Here is a 17,291-nt window from a genome sequence, read left to right on the forward strand (position 1 = left end):
AGTTATCCCACATACACTAGAAATCTTAAAAATTTTTTTTTCTGTATTCAAAGCAAAAACTTGTGATTAGTTACCAATGTAAAAAAACAGCAATGGTCCCCCCTAACGGGCCCCAACACGACTGGCGTTAAATTTAGAATTCCGATCAATATCCAAAAATGTGGATTATTTTTAGGGCATTTTTCCGTTTTTCATTTCCTACTACTTTTTTTCACCAAAAAGTTTTAGTTGGAATTGTCCAACCCCAAAAGTTAAAATGACCGGCCTATGACCGATGTGCCTTCCGGCTATTCGCACGACTTTGTAAATAGTCGCTAAAGTTTGCGAAGTTGTGCATTAAAAATGGGGCTTTATTAAAGACCTTTCCCCAGGAGATATAAAAATAGAGTTTGAAAACGTTTTGAGAATTAATCAGGGCTCTAAACCCCCCAAGACTAGGTGACCAGTCCCCAGAAAGTTTTAGGGAGCAGGAAAACGTACAACGACCTGTTGCCGCTAATGAATGGATGCAATTAACCACAATGAAATGTATTGAGGCAAAAAGTGGGTTTAGGTTTAAAGATCAATTTTGGGAAAAAAGGACAATTTTTTTTATGGCGTCCGTACATCCTACGTTTTCTATTCCCTTTCTCTTTAAGTCAGAAAGTATGAGGGCTATACAGGTGACTGAGCACTGCTTATGGATGATCCCTATTGTTTTTGGTTCAAAGGGAGGGCAAAGTGACGCGAGAAAGTATAAAGAAATATTAACATTTAAACTTTACGCAAGGGACCTCCGTGGCGAGTGGTTAAGGGCGCTGACTGATTGGGTTCCCGCCTCACTAGGGGGTTTAAAATTTTTTGTGAGAAAGCTATCCCGCTGGGTTACGGAAGGGGGGGGGTTTACCAAGGGGCCCCCCCGTGATGAAATAATGCACAAAAGGGGACCTGGGGTCTTCCTCCACCATCAAAAGCGGAAATCACCATATGACCTTTAATTTTCGATTTTTTTTTTTTGTCCTTTTTTAAGGGGGGTGTGGGGGGGGTTGTGCCTTATGGTCAAGTCCCCTTGTTTGCCTTGACTTTTGGTATTTTTTTTCGTTTTCGGGGTCCAAACAAAGTATAAAAAACAGGTTCCAACTTGAGGGGAGATTTGCATCACTTTTGGAAACGGGGCGTATGACTTTAAAAAATTTTTTGAAAACACACTAAAAAAATAATTTGTCCAAATTGCAAAACGGATGAAAAATATATGGTAAGTTATAAGAGAAAAACGGACGTGACGGAGAACGTTGAAAGAGTACAGACACATGTAAAGGGTGGAAAAAATAAACTTTTAAAAAGGGAAAAAAACAATTGTAACAGCCAAAAACCTAATTTGAATCAAAATGCCAAAACTAGTGGGTCCTTCCTGTTCAAATGTTTCAAAAATATATTAACCCCTTAATTCTATTACAGCTTAAAATGTTCGAAATTTAAAATTGTTTATAAATAAAAAATTCACATTAATTTATCCCTTAATCATCTCTATCTTTTTGAAATTTAACTGTTTGTGCTTTTTATTATTTTCTTTAATTATTTTCACTTGAAAAATTATTAATATTCCTTTTTTTTTTTTTTTTTTTTTTGGATTTAAAGTTGCACCCCCATGAAGGATATGGCGACTTTTAAACTTTAATGGTGGAGAAACCCAGGTGCCCCTCTTGCTTTATTTCATCACAAACGGGGACCGGGTAGAAAACCCAAAGACCTTTCCTAAGCCGCTGGTGGGTTCATTTTTCGATACGGGTAACCTTTCTTAATGTAAAAATTAGATCTTTTTACTCGTAGAACCAAATGATTTTTAAATGCACTAGTGTTAGTTCTGTTCTTACATTTTAAGACATGTTTGCCCTGAAAGAAGTTATATTAAGGAGTTAATCTCAACTTCCTTTTTAAGTTCATTTCCGAAGAAAAAAAGGCACAATTGGTAAATTTTAGAAAAGAAGATAAGGTTTTTAAAACCATCGACTTTAAAATTCAAATTTTGTCTTGCCATCATAAAGTGTTTTCTCGCGTAATCACATGCAAGAATGGGAATTTGCGTTCATTGTTGTATTGCGCAATTGCACGTGCGTATTTGAAAAAGGTTAAACGAAAAATATCTTGTCATGGAAAAAGGGCAGTATGGTCAGATTTAATTAGAAAATGTATAAAAATTTAACAAACTACAAAATTTGCTGCAACACAAATGCTATTTTGTACAACCCCAAAACACTACAGAACATAAGCACAGGAAAATATAACTTCATCGACAAAATTATCAAGGGTTAAAGGGACGTTTAAGCGGTGCCAGTATTCTGTGACAAATTATGTATCAAAAAAATTGGAACCACTGTTTACCCTTTCTTATAGTAAAAGGGCCCACAGGGTGGTTCTCTGTATCTCTGGATTTCAACTGGGGGATGTAATTTTATTCCCTTTTTTGAATGTTTGGTTCTTTTTGTACATGAACGTTTTAAAACCAAAAATTTTTAATAGTCTGGGGACCATTTGCCCGCACTATGATGGGAAGCCCCTATACCAAAATCCTTGATGTGTTTTCCCGTTTTATTACAAACGATTAAACACCTATGTTTTCATGTTTGTTCCATTATATAGTCAGCGTTGAAGGGGAGTAAATAAAAAAGAAAAAATAATATAGAAAGACAAAAAATTTAAAATTTATTCGTGTTTTAAGTATATACTTAATGAAATTTTGCTTAAGTTTTTTAATTTAAAAATTTTTTCAGTCCCTTTTCGTTTTTTTGATTTTAAACTTTTTGTACTTTATTTCATGAGTTCAATGTCTTTTTAAAAAAACTTATAAAAAGGATTTAGCAAATAATACTTGAAGACAAAAACATGTACAATGGTAAATTTTTAATGATTTAATTTTAGCATTAAGTTTGTATTACTGCTTTAATATTTCGAGGCCCTGTAAATGTTTTTAAGCTTCGTAAGTACGCGTTGAAACATTTTAAACGCCATCCCCGGAGAATCAAGAAGAATTTTTGAAGTAAAGCGACAAAAAAAAATTTAGACTCTAATAATGTAATAAAACATACTGTATGACAAAGAGTCGGACTCTTAACGTTGCCTTAAACTCTGCAATGTCCATCGAAAAATTTAAAAAAATTTCGATTCATCGGGGGTTGTTCTAAAAAAAAACCTCGTTGATATACCCGTAACCCAAAAAACAATACCCCAAAATCTATTTTGCTTGTAATAAAACACTACAGTAATTACTTTAGCAAAACAAAATTTTCCTCACCGCCATATGATCAATCTAAAATCTACTGCCCAAGTAAAGTCCAATTTTATTATTTCGCATGATTTCAATGTTTGAAAGCCCGTCTTTTTCATTTCCCATCCCAAAAAATATTATCCTGTATGTAATGAGGTCATTAAACAACTCGTTTTGGAGACCGAAACAGGGCAAGTTATTCTAACCCAGGAACGAACAACCGCCATATAAAGAGGGGAACAAAAATTTGAATATTGCCGCCCGGGCAAAAGGTTGCGGGAGCCTGCGACTTGCCCGTGGTCGAAATCTCATTTTCGATAGGTAGTCTCGTTCAACAACACGGTAAGCCGGCGAGAATATTTTGCAAAGAAAAATAAAACCCGTCTACAATGTTCCCCCTCCCCCACTACCACCTACTAAAATACTAGCCGTGGCAACCTGCATAAATTATCAAATACAGGTTCATATATAAATGAGTGTCGCGAACACCTCAGCACAATTTTAGTTCAAACAATCACATGCAACTGATTTAAAAAAGTTAAAAATGTTTACGAATGTTTTCACTGCAAGCTTCATCGTTCTGGTAATTTTTCATGTTTGCGTTTCTGAACCACACTGTTCTAAATTTTACTACGAAGAGAAGCTCTTAGAAAAAATGATAAGACTTGAAATTTCTGTGGAAGCTATGAAAAGGGAAATTGAAGAGTCTCTGAACCAAGTAACGACAACTCTTGGTAATCTGCAGACAGAAAGAAGCACATGGGAACAACATTACTGACCATAAAGGACGCAAGCATTACAGCATTAGACATAGTTAATCAAGAGACAAAAAGACAAGTTCAAGAGGAAGTAAACGTACTAGCGGCTGAGAAAGAAAGAAGGAATAAAGAACTAAAGGGTTTGTTCTATTTGTCCAATCAACTTGTATTTACGTCTAGAGAAAATATGCTTTACATGTAAAGAAAATGACATTGCATATTTCTTTATTATGTGAATGTATGAGGTAAAGGAATAATAAATTGTATGTGCCATACAGGACCACATTTTGAAAAGTGATCATCGAAATAAGCTATTAAATTATCTAAAATATATCAAATTATCTAAAATATATCAAATTATCTAAAATAATAACAATCTGACGCAGTAAAATGTATTGTAAGTATTCTGAATGTTGAATATTGTGCTTAGAATTAAGTTGTTTCAATGAAATTGCACTAACATAAAACTGCATGTTCAATAAGGATATTACAAGAAAACTTAAAATCCAAATATGTCCGTTACAGTTGTCTTTTTGGAATATCGTATTTTTCAGGTTGTGCACAACGTTCTTTCGGACATCCAACATTTTGGTCCATTTTACTTTCGGTTATGTTTACGATAGCTTATGGTTTGGAGTATTTGAAAAAAAAATTTATGGATGCGATGGAATAATTGATATTGTGTTATAATTACCATTTAATATACCACTAAATGCGCATTTAATGGCCCTACTTCCGTCAATAGATATCTAGCAATAGAGTGATTAAATGTGTTTTGTTGCATTATCGCTGATCGTCGTGTGCGTTTTGTTGTGTGTATATTCGGTTTAGCTATGGGAATGATTTTCAATAAAACAAATGTAAAGAAAAAAACAACATAAAATAATTAAACTATCAACATAGTAATCTGGGCCGATTTTATCAATTTAACACGGTCCGTATCTTCTGAAGGTCAACAGTGATATTAAACAATATCGTAAGTTTTAAACCTAACAAAGTTGCAAAATGTTCATTTCCTAGCCTAATTAGAAGCAAATGTTACGTGACCAGTTGTAGTTTACAAATGATTGTAATTTTGTTCTTACAGTATAATATAATGTTTTCAATTTAATGACACTCTACAAATATTTATTAATTTTATTCATACAGTAACACTTTATAAGTACATGTATGTATAAATTTTATTCTTACACTAAAATGCTGTTTTCAGTATGAGAACATTATACAAATTTGTATAAATTTTATTCTTACAGAAAATGCTGTTTTCAATACAACAACACTTAACAAATATTTATAAATTTGGTTCTTGCAGAGTGCGTTAAAATACCAGAGGTCGTTTTATTCTCTGCTAAACGTCCCAGACATAACACACCGACAAGCGGACAAACAATGATTTTCACAGAGATCATCTTAAATAAAGGCGACGCTTACAACAAAGAGAAGAGTTTATTTACCGCTCCTTATACTGGCGCATATACCTTTAATGTACAATTCTCTGTCTATCCTGGAGAGTCTTTTGATTTTGCATTCGTAGCCAATGACAAGTCGTTTAAGAAATCACGGATCCAAAAATACAGAACTGGCTATTTTTCCTGCTACAGCTTTGATGCCATAACCATTGTTAATAAGAATGAGAGTGTGAACATCATGATTATACCTAACTCTAGTTCGGGACCCACATTGGATGAGAGCGATAGTAATTACTGGAACACATTCTCTGGTCGTTTTATTCAACCGATTTAGAAGGAAATTGATTTAGCAGCAACAACAAGGCCATTAATATATTTAACAATACATGTATAATTTCCACATGTTTTACAAAGAATTCGCAAATCATATTTGAAATATTGTTCCTGACATTTTTAATTGATAAAACATATTTTTGCAATTATTATATTGAGTAAGAAGTATCAAAATGATGCCACATTCTTTTACAAATTCAAACTTTTCAAATATCTTTATCAGTTAATAATGTTTAGGGTCTAACCTTGGTATCACTTCTAAACTTTTTTTCTGGTTAGATTTACCATCAATATGAACTGTCTGGTTGATTTCCGTATACGTGTTTATAAAGAAGTATGGAAACTGCGCCTCAAAGACAAAGCTAGATCTTAACATTTACCCTGCTATATTTCTAAAATGGACTGCTCCATCATACAATTTGGGCAGTACCACTAATCATTCAAAGAAGTGTTCACCGAAAATGTTTTGACCGAATGGCGAACAGTGCAGACCATGATCAGTCTGCACTGCTGATCTTGGTCTGCACTGGTCGCAAAAGCAAAATCACTTACTCTCTTTAAAACGCTCACAATACCATTATTTATAATTTAGCTGCCCTGTAATTCTTCTTTTCAGTGATTGTTTTCTCCAATATCTGTCAATGGTTTGAGTACTTATTAAAGCTACTCGCCCACGCTTTGAGTGAAATTTTTCAACATGTTCGTTTCCACTAAGTTTTGCTTAGAATGTATATATGACTCTGTAAAATGATAATGTGGGTGAAAATTAAAGTTACAAAGGTAAAAATGCAAAAAGAATGTAAATTTTCAGCATTACTTCAAAAGCGTTGCACAGTTCACTATGTTCTGCACAATAGTTTTGGTTACTTATAAAAGTATCTTGCAAGCATTTATGTCAATACGTTTATACCACTAGTCAATTTATGAATTTTTCGGCTTAATGTTTGGGTAAGCCCCTTTAATATAGTGGAATGAATTATTAAATCACCACCCTTATGGCTCTAATTGTATAATGTTAAGTGCAGTATTGAAACTTTAACTGTTCACGCTTGCAACTTGAATTACTGACATTATGTACGTTTTTAAAGAAGGAGGTAAACTTATTACTCTAAGAACAGGGGTACATGCAGATTCTTGGCCAATTTAAAACTACTTTAAGAACTTTTTCTACTTTACAATATTCATTACCGAGAAAGCAAAGAGCTTAGCAAGTTAATTAGCTCTTGTTCTGCCAAAGTAAGCCAGACTCTACATTTTAATAACCGTTTTGGCCTTCTATTTATATAGAATTTAAAATTTAAGCTATATTTCATGTATTGTTTATGTAAATAAAATGACATACAAATAAGACTATTAATATATGCTGCAAACATCGACTGTAATTTTGTAAAACCCCAAAACACTACAGATAAAGTAAGTACACAGGAAAGTCATAATTTCAGTACGGTATAAAATTATCAAGGATTACAGTACGTTGAAGCGGTGCCATGTGGTTCTGTGACAAATTGTGCATCAAAAGAATTGGAACCACTGTCATACCCTTGCATTATGGTAAGAGACGACTGCCAGTGTCTGAACACATGGTTCTTCTGTATCTCTGAGATTTCAGCTGGAGATGTTGGTTTGATTCCATACCTTATAATTATATTTCGAATGTTTTGGTTTTGTTTTTGTAAATGAGATGTTAAACCAAAATTTGTAGTCCTGTCTGGTATTATACAATCTGCACTATGATGGTGTGCCGTAAAACCAACATCCAGTGATGTGACTTACCTGTTTTATTACAAACGAGTTATGCATCTGAGTCGTCACAGTGTCTGTTCCATAATGTCTAGTCAGCATTGAGAGGTTGATAATAAGACAATATTGCTTATTATCTGAAGATGATAAAACTAGTATAGAAAGACTATCAATTTCAAAGTTTCATTAACCAATCTGAGTTCAAAATTCATTTTGTCTTGCCAAAAGTTTAGTCAATGAAACGTTTTCTCAAGCGCTAATCACATGCGTAAGAATGATACATTTTGCATATTTGCGCATATTACACGTGCATGATTTGGAATCAGTGTATATCTTGTCATATGAAAAAGACATTATGGTCAGATTATAAATGAAATATGCATAGAAAATGTAACAAACTACAAAATTTGCTGCAAACATTGACTGCTATTTTATACAACCCCAGAACACTACAAATAAAGTTAGTACACATGAAAGTCATAATTTCAGTGCGATATAAAATTATCAGTCATTACAGACCTTTGTTGAAGCGGTGCCATGTAGTTCTGTGAAAAATTGTGTATCAAAAGTATTGGAACCATTGTACTGCCCTTGCATTATGGTAAGAGACGACTGCCAGGGTCTGAACACATGGTTCTGCTGTTTATCTGCTATTCCAGCTTGTTTTAATTCCATATCTTAAAATTTTATTTCGAATGTTTTGGGGTTGTTTTTTTTGTAAATGAGATGTTAAACCAAAATTTGTAGTTCTGTCTGGCACCATACAACCTGCACTATGATGGTACGCCGTAAAACCAACATACATTGATGTGTCTTACCTATTTAATTACAAACGAGTTATGCCTCTAAGTCGCCACAGTGTCTGTTCCAAAAAGTTGAGAGGTTGATAATAAGATAGTATTGCTTCTTATCTGAAGATGATATCACTAGTATAGAAAGATTATCAATTTCAAAGTTTCATTTGAATCTTTAAGTGTATACTTATATTTAAGTGATTTAACAAGTAAATACTTGAAGACAATCATTGTTTGAACATGGACCATTTAACATGATTCAAGTTCTAACATTTAAGAATTTTATTATTACATTTGTATTACTGCTTCAAGTATTTCGAGGCCCTGTAGAGGTTTTAGAGGTCTTTTTCTAAATGAGCAGTGAAAAGTCAGACAGCCAGACAATCCTCTAAGTGTTGAAGCATTTGATACTGCCATCCAAGAGACAAAAGCAAACGGTCAAGTTGAATTGAAAGTAATAGCGACCGGAAAGAACTCATTACCCTAATGTGTAATCGAAACTGTTACGACAAAAATATGTCAATATTCTTGGACATTTGCCGTTATTAAGTGTATATGTTTAGTTTTATACCCCAATGAAAGCCCGATCGCAATTTTAAGATAGGTTTCAAACCGGGAAGCAGCTTAAGGCGTATCTTCCATTTATATATTTCCATCTGCACAACTGAACCCATCTGTCATATAATTCAGTTGTTTCATACCCTTAATATAATAACAATTTATATGTGTATCTTTTGAATATGTCAAATTATAAAACAAATATAATTTCAAAATTAATTATCACATAGTAGAGTTGCCCAAAGAAAGTACAACCGTACATTCAACAAAAACATACTTACAGATACTTACAGTGTGCGGTAAACTGTGTTGTAGTAAGTCTCTATTAAAAGATTTTTTTAACCCGGGTATATAACGTGAAAACAAATCCACAATAGAATAAATCGCCAGAAAATGTATCACTGTTTATGACAAAAGAAATTGAATGTGTAGAAATTGTATTGCAAATGCTGTAGAACATAAATACCTTTTTTATGGTATACCTAAGTATGATGCTGTTAACGTTAAATAGTTACCAAATATTTCATGGCCGCCAAACCTTCAAACAAAAATTGTCGTTAAAATACAAGGAAACAACTGTCAATATTTGTAAATATATTTTAAAGGCATATCACTTGAGAGCTGATCGAAATATTGTGATATTGCAAACAAGGACAGATAATAGCAAAAGTACCGTATTTTATGTTTTGTATCTCAAAACTTATCATGTACGTGTAGGTATATATCTATCTATTTATAAGCCATATATATGTAAATGTTAATGTTGTTGTTGTTGTCGTCGTCGTTGTTGTTGTTAAAATTCCTCCCTGTATAAACTGAGCAAGGTCAAATGATAATGATAATGTGTCATTGTAAACTAAAGGCATTCGTTATGCCGTTTAAATGAAATAAAATGAAAAATGTTCTAATGCTTGGATGCTTGCAATAAAAAAATACAATAACACAACACCTAACATTGAGTAATTCCTACTTTCTATTATTCTAATAATTAGCTAATTTGTAAGTACCCATTTTTATGTCGTTACTGATAGCTGTTGTTCTACTTGATTATAGATATTTTTGAGAACTATATAGCAAGAACATACTTTGCTGATGTTTCGATTTTCGATTCAATGAGGATTTCTTAAAGAGCCTCTAACGATATACCCCAAACCAAACAACAAGTGCCATAAACATCTACTGTGCATTGTAATAATACACAGTATTAATTACTTGAGCAATAGCACTATAGCAATCCAGTATACTATTTTTCTCCAGTAACGAAAAAACGCCTGTTTAAAGGCGGAGAACGAATTAATTTAGAGTATTGTCGCCGGTCAAATCATCATCTCTCGATTTGTGGTCTCGTTCTCACCACACTGGTAAGCCGGGCGAGAATATTTTGCAAAGAGAAAATAAATATGTCTACAATGTTCCCCATATCCCCTCTACCACCTACTAAAATACAAGCCGTGGCAACCTGTATAAATTGTATCAAATACAAGTTCATACTAGTATATAAATGTATGAACACCTAAGCACAATTTTAGTTCAAACACAATGTACAACTGATCTCAAAAATGTTAAAAATGTTGACGAATGTAGTCACTGCAAGCTTCATTGTTCTGGAAATTTTTTGATATTTGCGTTTCGGAACCACACTGTTCTAAATTCCACTATGAAGAGAAGCTCCTAGAAAAATTGATAAGACTTGAAATTTCGGTGGAAGCTATGAAAAAGGAAATTGAAGAGTCTCGAAACCAAGTAACGACAACTCTTGGTAATCTGCAGACAGAAAGAAGCACATGGGAGAAAACGTTACTGACCATGAAAGACGCAAGCGTTACAGCTTTAAACACTGCCATTCAAGAGACAAAAACACAAGTTCAAGAGGAACTAAACGTACTAGCGACTGAGAAAGAAAGATTGAATAAAGAACTAAAGGGTTTGTGTCATTTATCTAATTAACTTGCATTAATTTTGCGTCTAGAGAAAAGATCATTGATATGCAATGAAAATGACATTAGGACCATGATGTTTCACCATTGTATAAAGATTGTAAAGTAATTGACTATAAACTCTTCAGTCTACTCCGTGGACGATGGAGTAGTAATTTGATATTTGTTAAAACTGGGTATATGATCTAAAAAGCAGCTTGGTCGGTTGCATATTTGTACGTTATGCGAATTCTTTAATGTATAGGAAAAAGTAAAACTAATAACATTATTAAACATAAATGCTATACTGAACCAGATTTTTTAGCTATTAAATTATCTAACTTTCAACAATTTGGCGTGGTAGATGACACCTGTAAGTATTCTAAATGTTAAATATAGTGCTTAGAATTAAGTTCTATCAATCAAATTTCACTCAAATATAACTGCTTGTTCAATTACGATATTACAAGAAAAGTAATAATCCAAATATATCCGTTACAGTTGTCTTTAATATGATTTGTCATAAGCTATATATTTTCCTATTTTATTTTCGGAAAAATACGTTCTTTTTGGAATAACCTATTTTGAAGTTGCAACATTTTTCCAACAGTTTGACCGTTTTGTTTTACTTTCGGTAAAGATGGCGATGGCTTGCGGTTTGGAGTAACTGCAATATTTGTTCTAGGTTTTTATTTTCATGAATTTATGTTAAAGTTGCAATTTAATAAACCATTAATTCAAGCTATATAAATTATTTTACCGACCCCTCTAGCAATGATTGAAAGTGTTTTGTTTCATTATCTCTTTTTCTCATATGCATTTTGCTGTTTGTATATTCTGTTTAGCTTTCATTTTTTTCCACAGAACAAATGTAAAGAAAACACTTTTTGAATAAGCATGGTAATCTGAGGCGATTTCACTCTTTTAACTTGTTCCGTATCAGTGATATTGAGCAATATCGTTTTAAACCTTACGAAGTTACAAAATGTTAATTTCACTTTTCTTGTCCAGTTGTATTTTATACATGATTTTAATTGACACTTCTTACAGTAAAATGATGTTTCAGTATAATGACACTTTACAAATACAAGTATGTATCAGTTTTATTCTTACAGTAAAAAGCTGTTTCCAATATAATAACACATAACAAATATTTATAAATTTTGTTCTTACAGAGAGCGTGAAAATACCAGAAGTCGTTTCATTCTCTGCTAGACGTCCCAGACATAACACACCAACAAGCGGACAAACAATGATTTTCACAGAGATCATCTTAAATAAAGGCGACGCTTACAACAAGGAGAATGGTGTATTTACCGCTCTATACATTTACTGTACAATTATGTGTGCAGCCTGGAAAGGATATTGATTTTGCCTTATTGGCCAATGACAAGCCTTTTAAGATAACACGGATAAATAGATCCAGTAGTAGTCACTTTTCCTGCCACAGCTTTGTTGCCATGACTATTGTTAATAAAAATGAGAATGTAAAAATTAAGATTATATATGTATATAGCTATAGTTCAGGAACCATACTGGATGAGAACGATAGTAATTACTGGAACACATTCTCTGGTCGTTTTATTCAACCGATTTAGAAGAAAATTGCTTTAACAGCAACAACAAGGCCATTAACACATTAAACAATACATGTATAAATTCCACATGTTTAACAAAGAATACGCAAATCATATTTGAAATATTGTTCCTGACATTTTAATTGATTAAAGATATTTTTGTAATTATAATGTTTAGTAAAAAGTATCAAAATGATGACACATTCTGTTACAAATTCAAACTTTACAAATATTTTAATAAATTAATAATATCCGGTGTCTATCCTTGGTATTTCTGGTACGCTTTACCGTCAGTATGAAGTGTCAGATTGGTTTCCTTATTCGTGTTTATAAAGAAGTATGGAAACTGCGCCTCAAAGACAAAGCTAGATACTAACATTTACCCTCCTGTATATTTCTAAAATGGACTGCTCCATCATTCAGTTTGGGCAGTACCACTTGTTATTCAAAGGAGTGTTCACTGAAAATTTACTGACTGAATGGCAAACAGTGCAGACCATGCTAAGCCTGCCCTGCTGATCTTGGTCGGCACTGGTCGCAAACGCAAAATCATTTAACTCTCTTTAAACGCTCATAATACCATTCTCTATAATGTGGCTGCCATGTAATTTCTTTTTTCAGTAATTGTTTGCATCAATAACTGTCAATGGTTTGAGTACTTATTAAAGCTACTCGCCCACAGTTTGTGTGAAATTTTTCAACATGTTCATTTTCACGAAATTTGGCTTAGAAAGTATATATGAATCTGACAAATGATATTTTTGGGTGAAAATAAAAGTTACTTATTAAAGAATGTAAACTTCTGCATTAGTTTAAAAGCGTTGCTTCTGCACTTATAAAAATATCTTGCAAACAATTTATGTCACTAGTCACTTCCAGAGTACTCATTTATTATGAATTTTTGAGAGAAATTATTTTTCGCCTAAATGTATGGGTTAGCCCCTATTAATATTAAATCCATTTGTTTTGATTACCCTCTTCCCCCCCCCACCCCCCATCTCCCACCCACCCCACTCACACACATAAACGTTATTATTTCAAGTGCAGTATTGAAATTAAAGCTTTCTTAACTATGTAATTATATATAATATGTATTTTGACAGCTGTGCCTGCTGTTTTTAACATAAACTTTAAAGCTTTACGGAACTTTAACAACTTGAAATCATTGACATTGTGTATATTATTGAAGAAGTAGATGAACTTATGACTTTAAGAACAGAGGTAGATGCAGATTCTTGGCTAATTAAAAACTACTTTAAAAATGTTTCGTACTTTTTGCCACATTCATTATCGAGAAAGCAAATTTAGTTTGGCAAGTTAATTAGCCTTGTTTCTGCAAAAGTAAGCCAGACTCCACATTTTAATAACCGTTTTGGTTTTCTACTTATATCGAGATATATAATTTAAGGTATATTCGTGCATTGTTAATGTAAATAAAATGTCATACAAATAAGGCGATTACGGTCATTTTATGAAGTTATATACAGTCAAGTCTGTATAAGGCAGAAACATAATCTGGATGCTAAAGGCAGATGTCTACATGAGATAAAGTTGAAATTAAAACAAAGAGTTAATTTGAGAAGTTAGCTTACCGGATGTTTAAAGCAAGTCTTTATTTAATACAGGTGACGGCTAAGGCAGGTTCAACGTTACCGTTTATTTGTTTGTTTAATAATATTTTAAACCTTGGAATTACCATATACATTATATTTATTCTTAGACGTTAATTAAAATGGAAACACAGCAACCCGCAAACGATTTATTCCTCAATCACCTGCATTGATTAAGTATTTTTGTAGTTCTCAAGCAGTCCCTATTCTTTTTCCTTTATCAAAAAAGAACCACCGGGAAGTTAACGTAAGTATATTACAAAAAGAATAAAAAGAATGCCGCAGGTATCTAAACAGACACAGGAATTTGCCCCAGGGCCTGCAGAAGCTTCTTTACAGACGATCTGCAGAACTACCTTCGACACACACCAAGGACAAAAAGATGTTCTTTGTTAGACGTTGTTCTTTGGGACACTCTAGTGTATACAGCAGTAAATAAATTTGCTATATGTTCTTAAATGACCTATAAAACACAAAAGAACACCAAGAAAAGTAGGGGTCATGTATCTTCTAAGAGAGATTTTTTGTCTGACAGGTTAACAATATGGAATATCTTCCAAACTGACAGCTAAAATGTGTAATTAGAACACATGTGTAATTAGAACACATGTGTAATTAGATTTGTTTACATTTCTTTAAAAGCAAAACATCTCCTTGGAATGCTACCAAAATGCTGTAACACATATCCAGGCGCATATTGAAAAAGAATATCTAGCCATATGTTCTTAAATGACCTATAAAACACAAAAGAACACCCAGGAACGTAGGGGTCATGTATGTTCTAAAAGATATTTTTTGTTTGACAGGTTAACTATATGGAATATCTTCCAAACTGACAGCTAAAATGTGTAATTAGAACACATGTGTAATTAGAACACATGTGTAATTAGATTTGTTTACATTTCTTTAAAAGCAAAGCATCTCCTTGAAATGCTACCAAAATGTCAGGTACGGGTCCACAGTGAAATAAAAAAAGGAACTGGCTTACATGAAACATTTAAATGTCATTTCAACTAGGAAAAAATGGAGGATTTTTTCTTTTCGCCGTTATCCGAATAGCCCGGAAGTGGTGCTTGATTACCTATTTAGTACTATTGTACCTTTAGGAATTTGGCTAAACTAAGGCTAGTGACGAAAATCGACGTTTTACAAAATGATATCGGCGTATTCAATTCTTACAAAAATGCCAAGTATATGAATGCTTGTGTGACAGTCGGTAAAACCTTAGAGAATGTGATTGTTCCTAAACAGGTGCTGCTTGAAACCTTTTTAAGCCTCCTGCAGCAAATAAAAATATTAATAATTAATATGACGTTGAAAATACAAAAGCAACGTAATAATTCAGGTTTAGATTCTATCATCTGCAGTGAAACGTAATCGTTGTTTCGTAAAATAACGTTCTTTTTAATCGAGAAATATATCATAAGGAAAAAAAGAGGAATCAAGGTATTTGATTTTTATCCGGTAATGTGATAATTACTGCATCAAACTACTACAATAATGTAGTTGGTTATACGACATTTGCAGCACGAGTGTCATCTTACACCTTGAAGTGTAAGATAGAGTTTTCGAGCACCGAAAAATAACCGGAAACTCCTATCCGCATGCAAGAAAGTGCGAGAGTCGACAGAAGTGTAAGCTTATGACTAGTCTATAAATAATATGAGAGATGTCTTATGGTCAACTATTCTTCTTAATACTAAAAGTAAAACCATGGTCTCTGCGAATCTGGCTAAAACCAACAAGAATATCAAGAACATTACATTAATTAAAGGAGTTCATCATTAAAATTATTTTGTGCGCAACTAAATCGCGAAGCAAGCGATAACCACGGTAAGCAGTTTTCACGGTTTGCCACCGAAAGTGCATTGTTATCGGCAGCGTTCTTGCGCAAAACAAATACATGTATTGACAATTTGCAAACTTTGCCTTTACAAGGTGCTGGTGTGATGGTGTTTTATGGGAGGAGTAGTCTCGGGAAGTTCGTGTCCCAGAAACTACTTTACACGAATCGAAAACATTTTGTACCTCCAAGTTCAACTATTTCGCCGAGTAATTATTCAGCCGACTCACAGTTACATAAAATTTCGGAAAATCGTAAATTTACTGTTATTAAGCATGTATGGTTGTGCACCTGAGGAATTATTTTGGTTTACATATAGTAAGACCAGAGATATGGGCTTAGACAGTCAAAAATGTACGTAAAGGGCCTAAAAGTTTGTGTCGCATGTATCTCAAAAAGTATATTGGCCTAAAGTGATGTAAGCATACAGGAATATAATTCAGCATTTGAAGTTGTGCAGGGATTTTATTTGAGATTCAAACTGTAAAACCAGATTTATGACCCTTGACTTAGTAAAAAATATGCGTAAAGCGCCTGAAAAATTGTGTCGCACGTATCTCAAAAAGTATTTGATCTTGGGTCATGAATCATTTTAGGTATGTTATTCAGCGTGATAAGTTGTGCACCTGGGGTTCCGTTTGGGAATTGACTCAGCTAGACCAGAGTTATGGTCCTTGCCTTAGTCAAAATATGCATAAAGTGCCATGAAGTTTGTGTCGCGCGTATCTCAAAAAGTATAATAAGAGTATTATTCAGCATATGACAATCATTGAAATGTAAGAAAATTAATTATGAAATTGTTATTAATTATGACATTGTGCAATTTGTTGTGTATGAAAGAAAAAAAAATCATATTTTTTAGATGGGTGGGGTAGTGAAAAAATACTTTTGTGGGTGGGGTGAACATATTTCAATTTTAAACACGGTTGTTATATTTTCTGGTCCTTCTTGATCATTGATTTCAACTCATTTAGATTTGAAAATTGAATATTGTTTAAGCCGGTGCTAGGGGACGTGGGCAGTGTTGCATTTTCTATTACTGCTCATGAACAGACTAAATCAAACCGAGTCTGCAATTTTCATTGTTTGCCTTGTTCTCGGTGCTTCCAGATTTTATTGGTAGAATTTTTTGGTTTAGTAATTTTTGTCCTTGATCTAGCTTACATAATCCAAAATTTGGCAAACTTCTGTCTGCTAGATTTTTTTTTATATCTGTAGGAAATACTTTTTTTCAGTTTTAGATTGGTGCTGATTATTTAAAAAAAAAGCATGTGAAACATGTCCTAAGCATTCTGGCGCCAAATGTTCCTCCACGAATATAATCTTAGCTTTCTGACACCAGTTTTTCTCCGCGAATCTGTTCTATTCTTTAGAACAGCTCGCCACAGATGTAGACTTACCATACATTACACGTCGTTATTGCACCCCGTCGAACGTAGCTACATCGAACATTGTCCTGCCAAACTTCGCTCCGATGAACTTCGCCCTGCCAAACGTCGTCCCTTCAAA

General features: G+C 33.4%; 2 protein-coding genes across 2 annotated transcripts in view; both read left to right on the plus strand.

Moving 5' to 3' along the window:
• Nucleotides 1–12,581, plus strand: part of LOC123546034 (uncharacterized) — a 29,254-nt gene extending 16,673 nt beyond the window's left edge. The window contains exon 2 of the mRNA XM_053551994.1: nt 11,928–12,581. Coding sequence (XP_053407969.1) covers nt 11,928–12,121 — 194 coding nt within the window. The 3' untranslated portion in view covers nt 12,122–12,581. The remainder of the gene's footprint in view (nt 1–11,927) is intronic.
• Nucleotides 1–17,291, plus strand: part of LOC128559669 (uncharacterized) — a 52,424-nt gene that overhangs the window by 22,113 nt on the left and 13,020 nt on the right. The gene's annotated exons all lie outside the window — the stretch shown is intronic.

The sequence above is a fragment of the Mercenaria mercenaria genome, chromosome 9 (genome assembly GCF_021730395.1).
Source record: "Mercenaria mercenaria strain notata chromosome 9, MADL_Memer_1, whole genome shotgun sequence".
Lineage (NCBI taxonomy): Eukaryota > Metazoa > Mollusca > Bivalvia > Venerida > Veneridae > Mercenaria > Mercenaria mercenaria.